General features: G+C 41.5%; 1 protein-coding gene across 13 annotated transcripts in view; it reads right to left on the bottom strand.

The window, feature by feature from the left end:
* The window catches only part of myocd (myocardin), a 270,135-nt gene that overhangs the window by 41,336 nt on the left and 214,944 nt on the right, over positions 1-13,855 (bottom strand). For 3 of the 13 annotated variants that reach the window (XM_057358979.1, XM_057358986.1, XM_057358982.1), the window contains exon 1: positions 3,358-3,611. The exons of the other annotated variants lie outside the window; for them this stretch is intronic. In XM_057358979.1, the coding sequence (XP_057214962.1) occupies positions 3,358-3,412 (55 nt within the window). In that variant the 5' untranslated portion in view covers positions 3,413-3,611. Of the gene's footprint in view, positions 1-3,357; positions 3,612-13,855 lie in introns of those variants that run through there. 13 annotated transcript variants of the gene reach the window in all.

The following is a 13,855-nucleotide window of genomic DNA, read 5'->3' as shown; positions in this document are numbered from 1 at the left end:
CAGCTCCTGAAGGCGTGCAGTGGGCGAAACTAAAGCATGAGCACACAATACATCATTGCATTATCCTTGCATAACTGTTGATTCACTATAAGTTTGTGTTGTTTATATTATGCATGTATGCACCGATTGCGACAAACGCAGACATTTGACTCGGGTTCACTTACAGCGTACGGTTCTTGTCAGGCATCTTTTAGCACTAGGACCGCTCCATCTATCAGTTTCAAACAATCTGCAAATCCAGCATTAAATTCACCATTTATGTAACATTGAGCACTGAAATTTCATGACCAAACAAATACAGGTGAACCTTTGTAACCTTTGTAACGAAGCACATTGATGCTCTTTCTCTCGCTCCCGCTGGTTGATGTGTGGGCGTGCTTTTCAGGGAGAATTGTCCAATAAGGAACTAAGAAAACTTGTTACGTAACGGAAATTCATGCTCGACAAAAACTTTCCAAAACCTGTACGAACCCTGGCGGAGTGTCTCAAGCACAAAGATACTACAACATGTGTCCAACTTGTTTTTTGACAAGTTGACCATGTTAAGCATGAGACAACCATAACCCATAACATAATTTATATTTGATAAGAAGTATTTGCACTTATATAGAAACTGAGTTTTGATATCTTTGCGTATCTAAGCGTAGCAGTTTAAGACATTGTTGTGATCTCATCTAAAGCTCTAGAGAAGACAAACGTGATATTACTAGGATATCTCAGACAAAATAAGATGGAGACAAATACAAAAGTCTCCATTCGCTGGCAATGTAATCTCACTGCTATCTCAAAGAAACAACAGAGAAATTAAAGAAATCTCATAATGTGATGATTGTTATGTGAAAATGGTTTATTTTAGTTTAACTTCCAAGTCACGAGAGACTGCACACCTAAACAAATCTCCTGAATTTTGATGTTAACGGCACTGACTGTAAATAGCAAGGCTGTAATCTTGACACGAGACAGGCAGCCCTAACACATGCACATGCCACATTCATACAAATACCCGGAGGCCAGATTATGCTTGTGTGTGATGATGTACATGGCAAAGCATTGCTCCAAAAGTTCATGACACCAAATGCCAACTTGAACATGAGAGAGACAGCTGTTGCCATGGGAGCTAGTGGTATCTAAATTGTTGTGTGGTCCTGGCATCTCCCCTCAATGTAGCACGAGGGAACCTGTTTAATTGGCTTGAGATTTAATGAAAAACATATGGCATGAAACTAATTCCTAATGAATGAGCCTGCCAGGTGGGGCAAAAGATGGCAGAGGTATGCTGGGTGAATTTAATGCTGGCAACCAAGGAACCAAGCATTTCGTCAGCTATTCTATGAGCATTCCCTCTACCCGCACCGATGCTTACATGTAAACGAAAAGCAACCGTGATTCATTTATAGCTCATTAACTGTACATACACTATATGTGTTGCTCTATTAAAGTTTAAATGCTGTCAAAAATTCAGAATTTGTATAACTGCCCTAACAGCCACAATGACAAACAGTGCATGCAAACAGATTTCTTTCTAATGTAAAGCAGTATAATCCATTATTGTCAGGATTTTTTCCCCGAGAGATGTCTTTAATAGAACTATTCAGTTTCCCATAATTCCGCTCCTTACATTTTTCATTGGAGCATGATTTAAATATACTGAAGGAACGTTAATAAGAACATATCACCATACAAAAACTATTATACAATAAATCTGATATAGTGTAATACACAGTATATCAGGTATAAAGGTATAGTTCACCCAAAAATGAAAATTCTGTCATCATTTACTCACCCTCAAGCTGTTCCAAACCTGTATAAATTTCATTGTTCTGTTTTACACAAAGAAAGATATTTGGAAGAATGATTGTAACTAAACATTTCTGGGGAACTATTGACTGCCATAGTAGAAAAAACTATTACTATGGAAATCAATGGTACCCCAGAAGTATTTGGATTTCCACATTCTTCAAAATTTATTATTTTGTGTTCAGTAGAACAAAGAAATTAATGCATGTTTAAAAACTTGAGAGTGAGTAAATGATGACAGAATTTTCATTTTGGGGTGAACTATGCCTTTTAATACCACTGGTTTCAAACATCTAGTCACCCAATCATATTATCAGAAAAAGTGTGGTAGAGCCTCAAACAGCTTTTGCTAATCATACTGAATGACACAAGTGAACTTAACCTTAAGAGACTTCAGTACTGAGGGTGACATCTTCAATTGTCAAATTGTATGAGAAGCAGGAGCCGAGTTACGTAATCTCTATGCAGTGGTGGGAGTGGGCTATCATGTCTTGTTGACCCTGTCGATGAACCTCATTGAGCCAAACGCATCCTTAGGGAAAACACTGTAAGATTCTTATCAGAGCAGCTCAATCGCATAGTCCCAAAAACAGAATGAAAGCTCCAGTTAGTCACACAGCTCAACTGTCCCAAAACAAGCACTTAGTCAAATTCACATCCATAGAGTATAAGAACACTAAAACAGTGTGTGAGACATTCCCATCATGCCTCTGTGTGGACCAGAATATAAGGTATTCACGTCCCTTGAGCATAGGGGTCATTTCCCTTCGCTGAAGGAAAAGCTCAATTTTGTCTGTAATTTTGTCTGGTACGCCATTACTGTGCCAACCTGAATGGTGAAGAATCAAATCTAATGTTTAAGAACTGTAGCCGAGCTAAAGTTTGTCCTTTGAGTTGACAGAAGGTCTGAATTCTGGTGATTTGGTTTTTCAGTAACACTTTCCTCAGAAAGGTGGCAGCATTGTTCAAAATACATTTACACATTACATTAAATTGGCCCTTGGTAGAAAACTGTTAAAAGGAGATACATAGAGAAAAATGAATAGTGAAATTGTTTGAAAAGGAAGTTGACTAAAAAGCAAGGGAAAGAGAGCACTTCACCTGTTCTGTGTATTGTTAAGTAATTAAAAAGAGTGATTTAGGAGTTTATCTATGGTTTCTTGATAAGGAGACGATGTTTGATAACCTTTGACCCCTCTATCATGGCTCGTGAAGCATTTGGAAGAGTACAGTATGTTGGAAGCAGTGTGAGTAAAAGCATTTACAATGATCCACAGGTAGAAAGTAAAGTGTTGCCAAGTGTTTCAAATTATGTGTAAATGTTACCAGACCTAGTGTAGAGCTTAAATATTTCATTTTATATCCCAATATAAAGTACTATATCATATGTCAAAACAATGTAAATACAACTACAGAATTGTTTACCTATTACACTATTAATTTTTGATTATAAAACATTTTGATGTCACGTTAGATAACGCATCTATGATGTGAAAAACTAACTGTCCCAAGTACAAATAAAAGACCTCCAGTACACCCACTGACAAAAACCAACCTCACCTGATTTAAACTTGCTGCGTATCAGAATGGAATGTTCAGAGCCCAGTAGAGTCATTCTGCCCAGCGTATGTTTCCAGTGTCAAAGCATCAACAGAATGTTCACTTCAGTTCTTCCAGTCCCACCTATCATAGCACGTTATCAACCGGCTGCGAGAGTGAGCACAGACCTCCTTAATGCATGCACAAACAAACGTGACTCAGGGTCTCTCTGGGAACACACGCAGCTCCAGAGACAGGGGCTTTGGTCCCATATAGCACTGATTCTCTACTCCATGAGAGAGAGAAACTGATATGCCTTCGCTTCTGGGAGGGTCTTAAAGCAGAGGGGGCTCGGCTGAGCCCCTCCCTCCCGTAGACACACTCTAGGCACAGGAGTGGGCTGCTGCCCCCACTGTTTGCCTGTACCGGAGTACACACGCGTGGTTGCGTACGGATACAGAAACAAACCATGCTTTTTGTTTACTGTGAAAAGTTTGACTACCACGTGATCTTAATTAGGAATAGAAAGAAATATGATCTTTTTTATTTTGAGCAGTGGGAGAGTTTAATACTTTGGTTCCCATATGATCTCTCAAGCATTCAAATTATGTCCATGTCAAGAAACTTCCTTGCAGGCCGGCGAAACTTTTGTCAGAGCTCAGCTCACTCTCCGGTCTGTAGTGGTGCGGTCACACATTTTTCCACATAGGCCACACATCAAACAAGCATGTAGCTGCCCCCCGAGAGCTGGCACAGAACCCTACCAGAACCGCTGTTCTTGGAGAAGCTTTTTGTGCGATTAGCTGTAAGAACATCTAGAATTCCGAGGACACAAGAACGGCTGTGTTTGTTTGAGCAAGCCTTTAAAATCAATTAAATCAAAAGTGAACAAATATGGATTTAAAAATAGCACATCGTGCCACGGGGCTCTTGTGGCAGTGCCCATTCGTTCACCCTATTTAATGCTTTCCCCTCCTCGATGTTGAGATACAGTTGGTACAGCTGGAAATGCAGCCACTAGGTTTACTTATCACCCTGACCTCCCCTTTTCGAGAGTCCCGCAGCCGCTTGGCTCGGTTTTTGAAGCACTTTAGTTGGATTTTAAGCAAACCGAAAGACTTAAACTTGCTAATGGCACCGCAATCTGTCCACTCCCTCTGCCACGCGTAGTAGACCGCCGTCCAATATACAACTCGGGTCAAATATTTACATTAGGACATCTTGAGTTGCGAACCGACCATTTTTCTCTGGAAAGAGCGTTTGGCCGCACACATTTCCCCTTGACCGGAGTTTGGAAGACTTAATTAGCAGGTGAAAGTACTTAAAGACACGGTACAACCTCAAAGTTTGACAGCAAACACAGAGCATCCTTGTGAAATTCCGCAGAGGGTCACTGAGTCCCGTTGTAATCCCTCCCTTTAATTGGGCCCTGTGTCTAAAGCTGTGACATGTTTCATCTGAGCAGATTCTCAGCAGCAGCCTGCTGTGACACCTTCGGGTATAAATCACGGCCGTGCGGTTATGATATATGATTGTATACAGTCATACCGCACAGAGCTGGCTAGACACACGCATGTTCTATAACACGGTATCCATCTTAAAAGAGTTAGGAGAGTGCCATAACATAACTTTGAGGACACTGGAGTTTTTCCTTACAGTGTTTAAAACCATATTGGATTCATCAGAGTCATTATCTTTCAAAATGTGTTTATTGGCATTCTGAAAGAAGATTTTATTAAAGTTAAGAGAAAAGAAAACCGCGAACATCTACATGAAGTCTAGTATACATGTTATCTGTGTGTAATTTAATGTGTTTAGAAATGAAAAACATTGATTATTAGCTTTCAACAGCTTTTAATTTTAATAGATTTTTGTCTTTTTGGGCATGTGCCCAAAATTATATTTTGTATAGTTTTGTTTCACTGCACTTGTAAATCTTTACAAGTGCAGTGAAACAAAACTATACAAAATATAATGAAATATAATATAAAGAGCAGTCGGTCTGTACTTTGAATAATGAAAAAGTCAAGGGACCTATTTGTGTCATTTATTATTTATATCTGTTAACTGCTGCTTACATTTTCTAAAGACAGGAATCCTCATATCTTGAGACATTGTAAAAATACTTTTTAAACAATGTATTAGAATAATTATATAATGAGCTACATCCCAACTGTTTTGAGCAGAAGTTCTTTCTCAGTCCAGAAGACAGGGAGCAGGGCCCCGGCTCTGTGTCCGGCTCCGTGCTTTTTGGCTTTGTCTCAGCAGCCGTCAGACGGGGGTCCTGCACACAGACAACCAGGGGAGTAGCTGCAGCCTGCGGGGTCCCGACTGGAGCCAGTCAGGCCAGGGATGGGAGGGGTAAGAGGAAGAGAAGAAGGACAGTGGATAGAAAAAAAGAGATATACAGAGACAAGAGAAAGTGATAGAAAGAGACATAAATGAGACACAGAGGACATGAGGGAATGAGACAGTCTGGCGTTGGAAAAAGTCTCTTAGGAAGTTTTAATGAAAAAGTGCCGTGCGGCGCAAAGATCCAAACTTCTGACAGGACATTGAATATCTGGGATTCAAAATCTAATAGAAATATTCAAAGTATTTCATCAAACTATTTTAAATAACAAAACATTAAAGATTTTGAAAAATGTATTTAAAGAAATGTTATGACAAAAAAATGTAGCACTATTTCTAGCTCACTAATCAAATAAGCTTTTTTTTGTGACCATGTTTGACCATGTTCCTTTCATTATTGTTGCTCTGTAAAACATCTTAAAAGCTGGTTCTGGTTCATCTGGTTTACACTAAAATGACCCTGACTGTAAAATCCAGGCAAAAGTCTCAATCTAATTATTAGATTAGTAGCAACAAAGTCATAGCCAAAAAAAAGCCAAAATTAGGTAATGTGTACTTACTTCTGTAAATATAAATAAATAAATTCTTTGACAGATTTCAATATACAATGCTCAAGTTTTTTTATAAACTAATAATAATTAATAATTTTAAATACACTCTTAAAAAAAGGTACTGCAAAAGGTTCTTCGATGAATCTTAACATCCAAAGAACCTTTCTGTTTCACAAAAGGTTCTTTGTGGTGAAAAAGGTTCTTCAGATTATAAAAAAGTAAGAAAGAGATGGTTCTTTAAAGAACCTTTGACTGAAAGGTTCTTTGTGGAACCAAGAATTTTTTTATGGCATCGCTGTGAAGAACCTTTTAAGCACCTTTATTTTTAAGAGTGTACTGAATGGTTAGGTCTGGTCCTTGATTCTGATTGTTGCCGGTTGTGCCGTGTTCTAAGCCGTTGTAAAATTCCCAAAAACATAAAGCTGACCACCCCTGGTTATTCTGCTTGTAACCCAAAATAATATTGGCTCAACATAATTTTATCTTTATCTAATGTAATTTACAGGGAGATGTTCTTTGCGGAGGTGTACCGTAATTTAAGATGGGCAGCGCATGCCTGTAAAACGTCTTATATGTATGTATACTAAATATACATACATAATACAGTATACTAAATCCTGCAATTCATTATATTTTAACTTTGCACTTAAATTAGAATGTAAAGAATGCGATTTTGCTGTTTATGATCATGTGATCAAATATAAAGAGCAGCAGAGGGGGCACTAAACAGATACGACGCAACATCACAACACGTAACAAAAGGTCTCTTTTTCAGACAGATTTTGACCTATCCAGCCGCACAGCGTTGAGAGACGATAGATTATACTGTATATTAGAAACTTTTTTAAATGTCATCGCATAGACGCAGTGTATGAGGAGAAGCAAGGGTAGCAGCGGACTGAGGAAAAACAACAGAGACAGCAGCTGGATCATATCTTTCTGAGGTCCACGGGTCTCAGTTACCTCTCCAGTGTTTAATGACTCTTCTGCTTACTGTCCCTACTACACAGACTCAGAAAGATAACCACATCCACAGGTAAACACTCCCCAATGCTGTTCTTCAAACATCTGTCTACTACGTAAAAAGGCCTGCAAATATGTCTCTCTCTCTGCATGTACAGTACACGCAAACCAAAGCAAGACATTTGTTTAGGCCTTTTAACAGTCTTGGAGGTTATGACTTCTTTAACAAAAAGCTGAGAATCTAGTCAGAAACAGAAAGTTCCTGCAATTCACATATTAATATTCCTGTTAACGTTCCAACGAAACGTTAATAGCTCAGTGGAATTATCAAACTGGGCTTTGCATGATTCATCGGTTTTATCAGCCTAAATCAAACATTATCAGAGAAACTGGTGAGTTCTCACGCATTGCTTTTGGTCCCCTTTCTCTTCTGAAACATTGGTTTTTTTTAATGGTGGGAGGGAGGTGTCTGTTATGGTAATGTGGAGAGTCGGGTTAAACACATATCCTTAACCCAAACTGGGATTTCATTAGACACTGGTCTGGAGAAGGCAAATCCCAAATCAGAAGTGACAAGCAGAGGACTCGGGCCAAATCCTCACGAGGACGAAAAGATGTGCGGAGCATTTGTTATGGTGTGAGGGAGTGAGATTTGCGGGCAATCTTAGCCAAGAGTGTGATCGCAAATGTTGGGATGTTCATATTGAAATGGGATTTCTCAAAGTTAAACACTGAATTATTATTGTGTCTTGGTAGCGATTGACTTTGCCTTTTCATCTGAAAGTCTAGATTCAGGACTTTGGCAGGGTAGGGAATAAATATGAATAATTTTAGCACAAAGGCAAGTGCAGCCCTGCATCAGTTGGGCTTTGTGCCAACTCCCTGTTATTAGCTGTACTTCAGCTTTGAAATTAACTTTAAAGCCCCGCCACCTCTAAAATTCAATAAATATAAGTACTGTAGACTTAAAATTTGCCTAATAGGAGACATTTTCCATGAATTATGTTAAAAATAGAGCCTGCCACTCTTAAAAGTAGCAAATGGTCGGTGAAAAGAGTTTTATCCTTGGATTCTCACACTTAGGAGATCAAACTGAATAATTCATTTATTTATATTTAGATTTTTTGCCAAATAGGTCAGAACTGTTGATAAACACAGTCAAATCTGTAGTATATTAAATAAAACAACATGATTTTACATTTTATGTTTCATATACAGTACATAAAAACACTGTTGTCCGTCTAAAACCTTGTATCTCCATATTTAGTGATTTTCATTTTTTGCCATATATAATTTGTATTAATCACCCTTGTTTGTCACTGGGTTTTATATACAAAGTATATATATATATATATATATATATAACCAATATGAAGTTTTAAAGAGTGCCTGTTGACTTTGAGAACACAGTATTTGTTTTATTTTAAAAGTTTAATCCATTTCCTGAAAACAGAGAGTTTGGACAGACAGCAACAATCTAGTTTCTTACACAACTATAGTAATTCTCATCGAAAATAAACATTGAATTTGTAGTTCGAATACTTCAAAAAAGTTGTAGGCCACAGTAAAGCATACAATACTCCTTGATAATGCAACAAATCCATTACTATACATTTCTATTGAAGAAACCCAGTATCAAAACATCAAGAGACCTGCATAATTCCCCCCTTTAACTCTGGAAGAACAAAACTGGTTGTTTTCCGACAGGTAAACTGGGATCTGTTTTCACATTTTGATTTATGATTGGAAAGAAAGCGTTGTTTATGTTTTGATCAGGTCTCTGAACTACACGTCACACTTGTCCGTGTTTAGTCTAAAAACTACTGTATATGTTGACGTATGTATTTGGCGTTTCAGACAGTGTCATTTCAGTCTCGTGAGCTTAGAGTTATGTATTCGCACCATATATAACTTCTTCAAGAGCTTGCAAGGACGTCAAAATGACATTTGTGAGATTTGGATGTTTTGTGGGAATGTTATGAAGATGTTACACAGTGTAAAACACTGCTATTACATTCCTCTTGTTTATGGTGGCTATTAAACCTGAACCTCACGTTTGTCTGTGCAACATATGTTTATTCTTCATTTTTCTTTTCTTGTCATCTTTGCGGATTGTCTCTGCGATATCATGCATAGGTATTTCATTATTTAGCAAGAGGATTTCATTTGTGATCATATTATAGCTGCACTGGTGATTTGAGATTTAGGTTAGCAAGTGCTGTAATATTCTTTTTTTGTTATGAAACAGAATTGCAATTGTTTGTTTAAAGGTCCAGTGTTTGATAATTTATCAGGATCTAGGGGTGAGGTTGCGAATTGCAACCAATGGCTCACTTCACCACTTGCCCCTCCATTTCAAAGCACTACGGTGACTAAGATGTCATTAAGTTTTCGCTTCTTTGCTGAAGGAGATTATATATTTATTAAACGCACTCTGTAGAGAAGTTTGTCCGTTTAGGGCTACTGTAGAAACATGTGGTGTATGTAGATAGTAGAAATAGCTCATTCTAAGGTAATAAAAAAAACATAACGCTTCATTATGTAAGGTCTTTATACACCTCTGAAGACATAGTTATGTATATTATATTGCATTTCTGTCAACAGATCCTCCAATAAATTACACAACAATAGTTGTGCACAAAAATGACACACTTCATCTCTAAGGAAAAACTCTGCAAATCGTCGCTGTCGGGCGGAAACCTCCTATGTCCAAATTTTGTCAATTTCATATTTTTTCACAAATTGATGCTATTGGTCAGTCCCCATGTGGGTCTGTTATTTTTGCAAATTATTAACCAATCTAAAGTGTTGAAAATAGCTTGAGAGCAAATCTCTTAACTCCATTGGACACTTCAACTGTCTGAGAAGTCTCGTAACTCCACCTCTTCTTCACTCCGCGGGAGCTTTTCGGCATTATGTCTCCTGATTGAAAGTTTTTTAGAAAATAACGAGTGAAAATAGTTAGGTTAGATACATTTGAGTAGGCCTGTTTTGTTAAAAATCGATAGCTATAATGCTTCGGTGCAGAAGGAAGCCCGTGAGCCACGAAGGTAAATTTGCGAGCAGATTCGGCTAATTTCTGCCTATTACAGTAGACAGCCTAGTCAGCTCATCGTTTTTTGTATGTATGTATGTATGGATGTATGTAACCACAGTCGTTAGCTTTGGTTAACAATTGAAGCCTTTTCTCTTGTCAAGAGGCTCAACGCGACCACCGACTTTATTTGCGTACAGATTAATTTCCGCCTATATTAGAAAGCCTGTTTAATGTTTTATTTTGGTATTGCATCACTCATAGCTCTAACGTTTAAAATAGAGTTTAGGAAGATGTATGTAACCACAATCATTAGCTTTCATTAGCTCTTAAAGCCTCGTCTCTTGTCAAAAGACTCAAAGCGACCGCAGACTTTGAAGAACACTGCTGGCAGCAGCGACGTCTGTGTCCGTACCATTCTTATCAATGACAGCGTAATCTCGTATCTCCCTGCTCCCAAGTTATAAACCTTGTATCTCCGATTAAACATGGTTTTTGGGAAATGTTGTGTTAATGTTGGTACACAACAGTATATGATAGCAATATAAGGTATTCACGAGTTCGCCTAAGCAAATAATAATAATGGTGGCAGGAAAATGCTGATAGCAGGGGTAGGTAAGATATGCGTATTTGGCGTGCTGTCCAGAGGGCGGGCTCCGAGCTCGCCGATTCCCTCCGACCCCGGAACACTCTCCCCCTGATGGGGGCGAGTGCGCCGAGCTCGGAAATGGCCCGAACCCAGAGCTCACACCAAAAACGCAGAATAAAAGCTGGACAGCAGCCGGGTAGCGCATGCTCCCCCCAAATAGCGAGAATTGAGGCTTCCTGGGTGATGGCTTGCGTTCGCCGTGGGGCTTGTGGGTTGTGCAAACCCTGATGGTGCGATGCTGCTGTGGTCTCCGGATGTGTGGGGATCCTGTGAGTTGGGAGTCTGCTGCGGTCGTGGTTTTAGGACTGGCTTTGCGTGGCGGCTAAGTTGGTGATAAAGGAGCTGCTGGAGAGTGGGGATGGAAAATTGATGTGAGCTCTTGAGGAGTGGATGGCGCTGAGTGGGTGGTGATGTGTATTCCCACTAGTCTTCCTGAAGCGTGATGGGTGATGTTGCTTTGGTGATCTTGAGTTCTGGAAATTGGTTTGCTGTGGCAAAGCACGAGATGGAAACACGGGAACCTGCGGGGACGTTCGCTGTGACGATGCTGACTTCTGGGGGCTATGAGGGGTCTGCTGCGGCAGAGTAAGGGACGAAGCACAGGCCCCTGTGGGGCGATCGCTGCGGCGATGCTGGCTTCGCGGGCTATGAGGGGGTCTGCTGCGGCAGAGTAAGGGACGAAGCACGGGCCCCTGATTGGCGATCGCTGCGGCGATACTGGCTTCGGGGGCTATAAGGGGGTCTGCTGCGGCAGAGTAAGGAAGAGGCACTGGCCCCTGATTGGTGATCGCTGCGGCGATACTGGCTTTTGTAAAATTGGTGTCTGCTGCGGCAGAGCACGAGTTGTAAGCTCGGGCCCCTGCGGAGGCGGTCGCTGCGGCGATACTGGCTTCTGTAGAATTGGTGTCTGCTGCGGCAGAGCACGAGTTGGAAGCTCGGGCCCCTGCGGGGGCGGTCGCTGCGGCGATACTGGCTTCTGTAGAATTGGTGTCTGCTGCGGCAGAGCACGAGTTGGAAGCACGGGCCCCTGCGGGGGCGGTCGCTGCGGCGATACTGGCTTCTGTAGCATTGGTGTCTGCTTCGGCGGAGTGTGAGATGGAAGTCCAGGTGCTTGTGAGGGCCGTTGCTGCGGTGAACTGAATTCTGGAGAGGTGAGGTCCAATTAGCTGAGTACGAGATGTGCGCCGGGCTCCTGTGAGTTGAACGGTGCGTCACTACTGCTGGTGGTTTGATGGAGAAGTTTGGAAGATGGTTGATGCTAGACGATTCGAGTTATGAGGGTGCGGTGTGCTTCTCTGATGAGGGCGCGGTCTGTTCGGATGTAACTTTTGTAGGCTTTGGATGACCATCGGCCGAGCGCTTGTATCTGGGGCTGTGAGAGGCCCTTTTGGGCAGCCGTGGTTGCTGCGCCGATGCGGAAAGAATGGCAAGAGAAGTGATCTGCTGGGATGCCGGTATGGAGCAAAACGGATTTAAGATGTTTTTGGAACCAGAAACGTGTGGCGGGGTGATTTAAATCATCTGCGAAGAGGGGTTCGGATGGAGATTTAACTTGTGATCGTCTGAAGCGGATGTAGGCTAGGAGGGATTGATAAGGCTGGATTGGGGAATTGAGATTGAAGATATAGATGAAATGGCCTCTCCCGGCCTGGTCGGTCTTGCTTCGCTTGATAAAAAATGAAATGGTTTCCGAATCGAGCACTGATAGATCCGAAAAGGTGGGGTGAACTGAGGGATCGAATTTGGACGTGGTGGTGATTTCTGAGCACCTGAGGAATCCGAAGAAGGCCAAAATGAACATGGCGTCGAGTGTGCGTGCGGTGTGCTTGGTGTGATAGCCTCTGCGGAGGGTGGAAATGCATTTTGTTAGAATTCCTATGGTGATTGGTTGTCTGGCGTCCGGGTGGGTGGGTTGTGTTCTCTGGATGCCTTTGATGAGCATGGATGCTTGGGGGCTGGCTATGGTTGGGGAGAGTGTGTTGAAGATTAATTTGTGAAAAAACTGAATTCCACTCAGGTATCCTTTAATTGAACTGGCTTGGAGATTTTTTGTTGTGTTGAGAAAGGAGATGAATGAAGTGATGGAGAGGAGAGAAAAATCCGGGAAGGGGAGGTTGTATGAGCGGTGAAACGTTTTGAAATTCCTCCATGCTGTAAGGTAAGAAAGTAGGGTCCTGGGGGAAACGGCTTGAATGATGGAGTTGAGGGAGGCGTCTAGCATGGCTTTTAGAGGGTGGTTCACTTGAAGATTAATTCCGAATATGGAGGGACAGGAGTTGGTAAGGGATCCGCGTCCAGCGCCAGCAGCCTGAATTTCTGAAATGAAAAGCGGGAAAGGGCGTCAGCTATCTGGTTTTTGGAACCGGGGACGTGTTTGCCTGTCAGAATGAACTGCTCGCAAGCTGAGATCGATATAAGGCGTCTGAGAAAAGGCATTAAGGCGGGTGAATGGGAGCGGCCTTTTTTGATGCAATGTACCGTTGCTTCATTGTCACAGTGGACTATAATGCTGGAGGCGGACCATTCTTTCCCCCATAAATATGCTGCTACGACAAGTGGGTACAGCTCAAAAAGTGCTGATGACGCAAGAGGCTGCGGTAGACTTGTGAGCTGGGGGGGCCATGTGGACGCGAACCAGCGGCCTTGGTAAAATCCCCCGAAACCGACGGAAGGAGCTGCGTCGGTAAATAGGCGTATGTCGACGGGGAGAGAGACCATGTCGTTGTAAAAGAAAGACATTCCGTTCCATTGTTTGAGGAATTTGATCCATAGACTGAGCTCGTCGCTGCAAGAGCTGGTTATATGGATCGAATCCTCTAGTGCGTGAGCGGAAGATGCGAGGGAGAGGAGATGCGCGATGAACGGGCGACCTTGCGGGATGATGCGCATCGCGAAATTTAAGTGGCCGAGAATTGATAATAGCTCGCGTTTAGAGCAATATGGCGTGTCTATGAGGGATGAAGCAATCAA

This window comes from Triplophysa rosa, linkage group LG18, assembly GCF_024868665.1.
Source record: "Triplophysa rosa linkage group LG18, Trosa_1v2, whole genome shotgun sequence".
Lineage (NCBI taxonomy): Eukaryota > Metazoa > Chordata > Actinopteri > Cypriniformes > Nemacheilidae > Triplophysa > Triplophysa rosa.
Note: the sequence above shows the minus strand (reverse complement) of the source record. Positions and strands in the feature narration are given on the sequence as shown.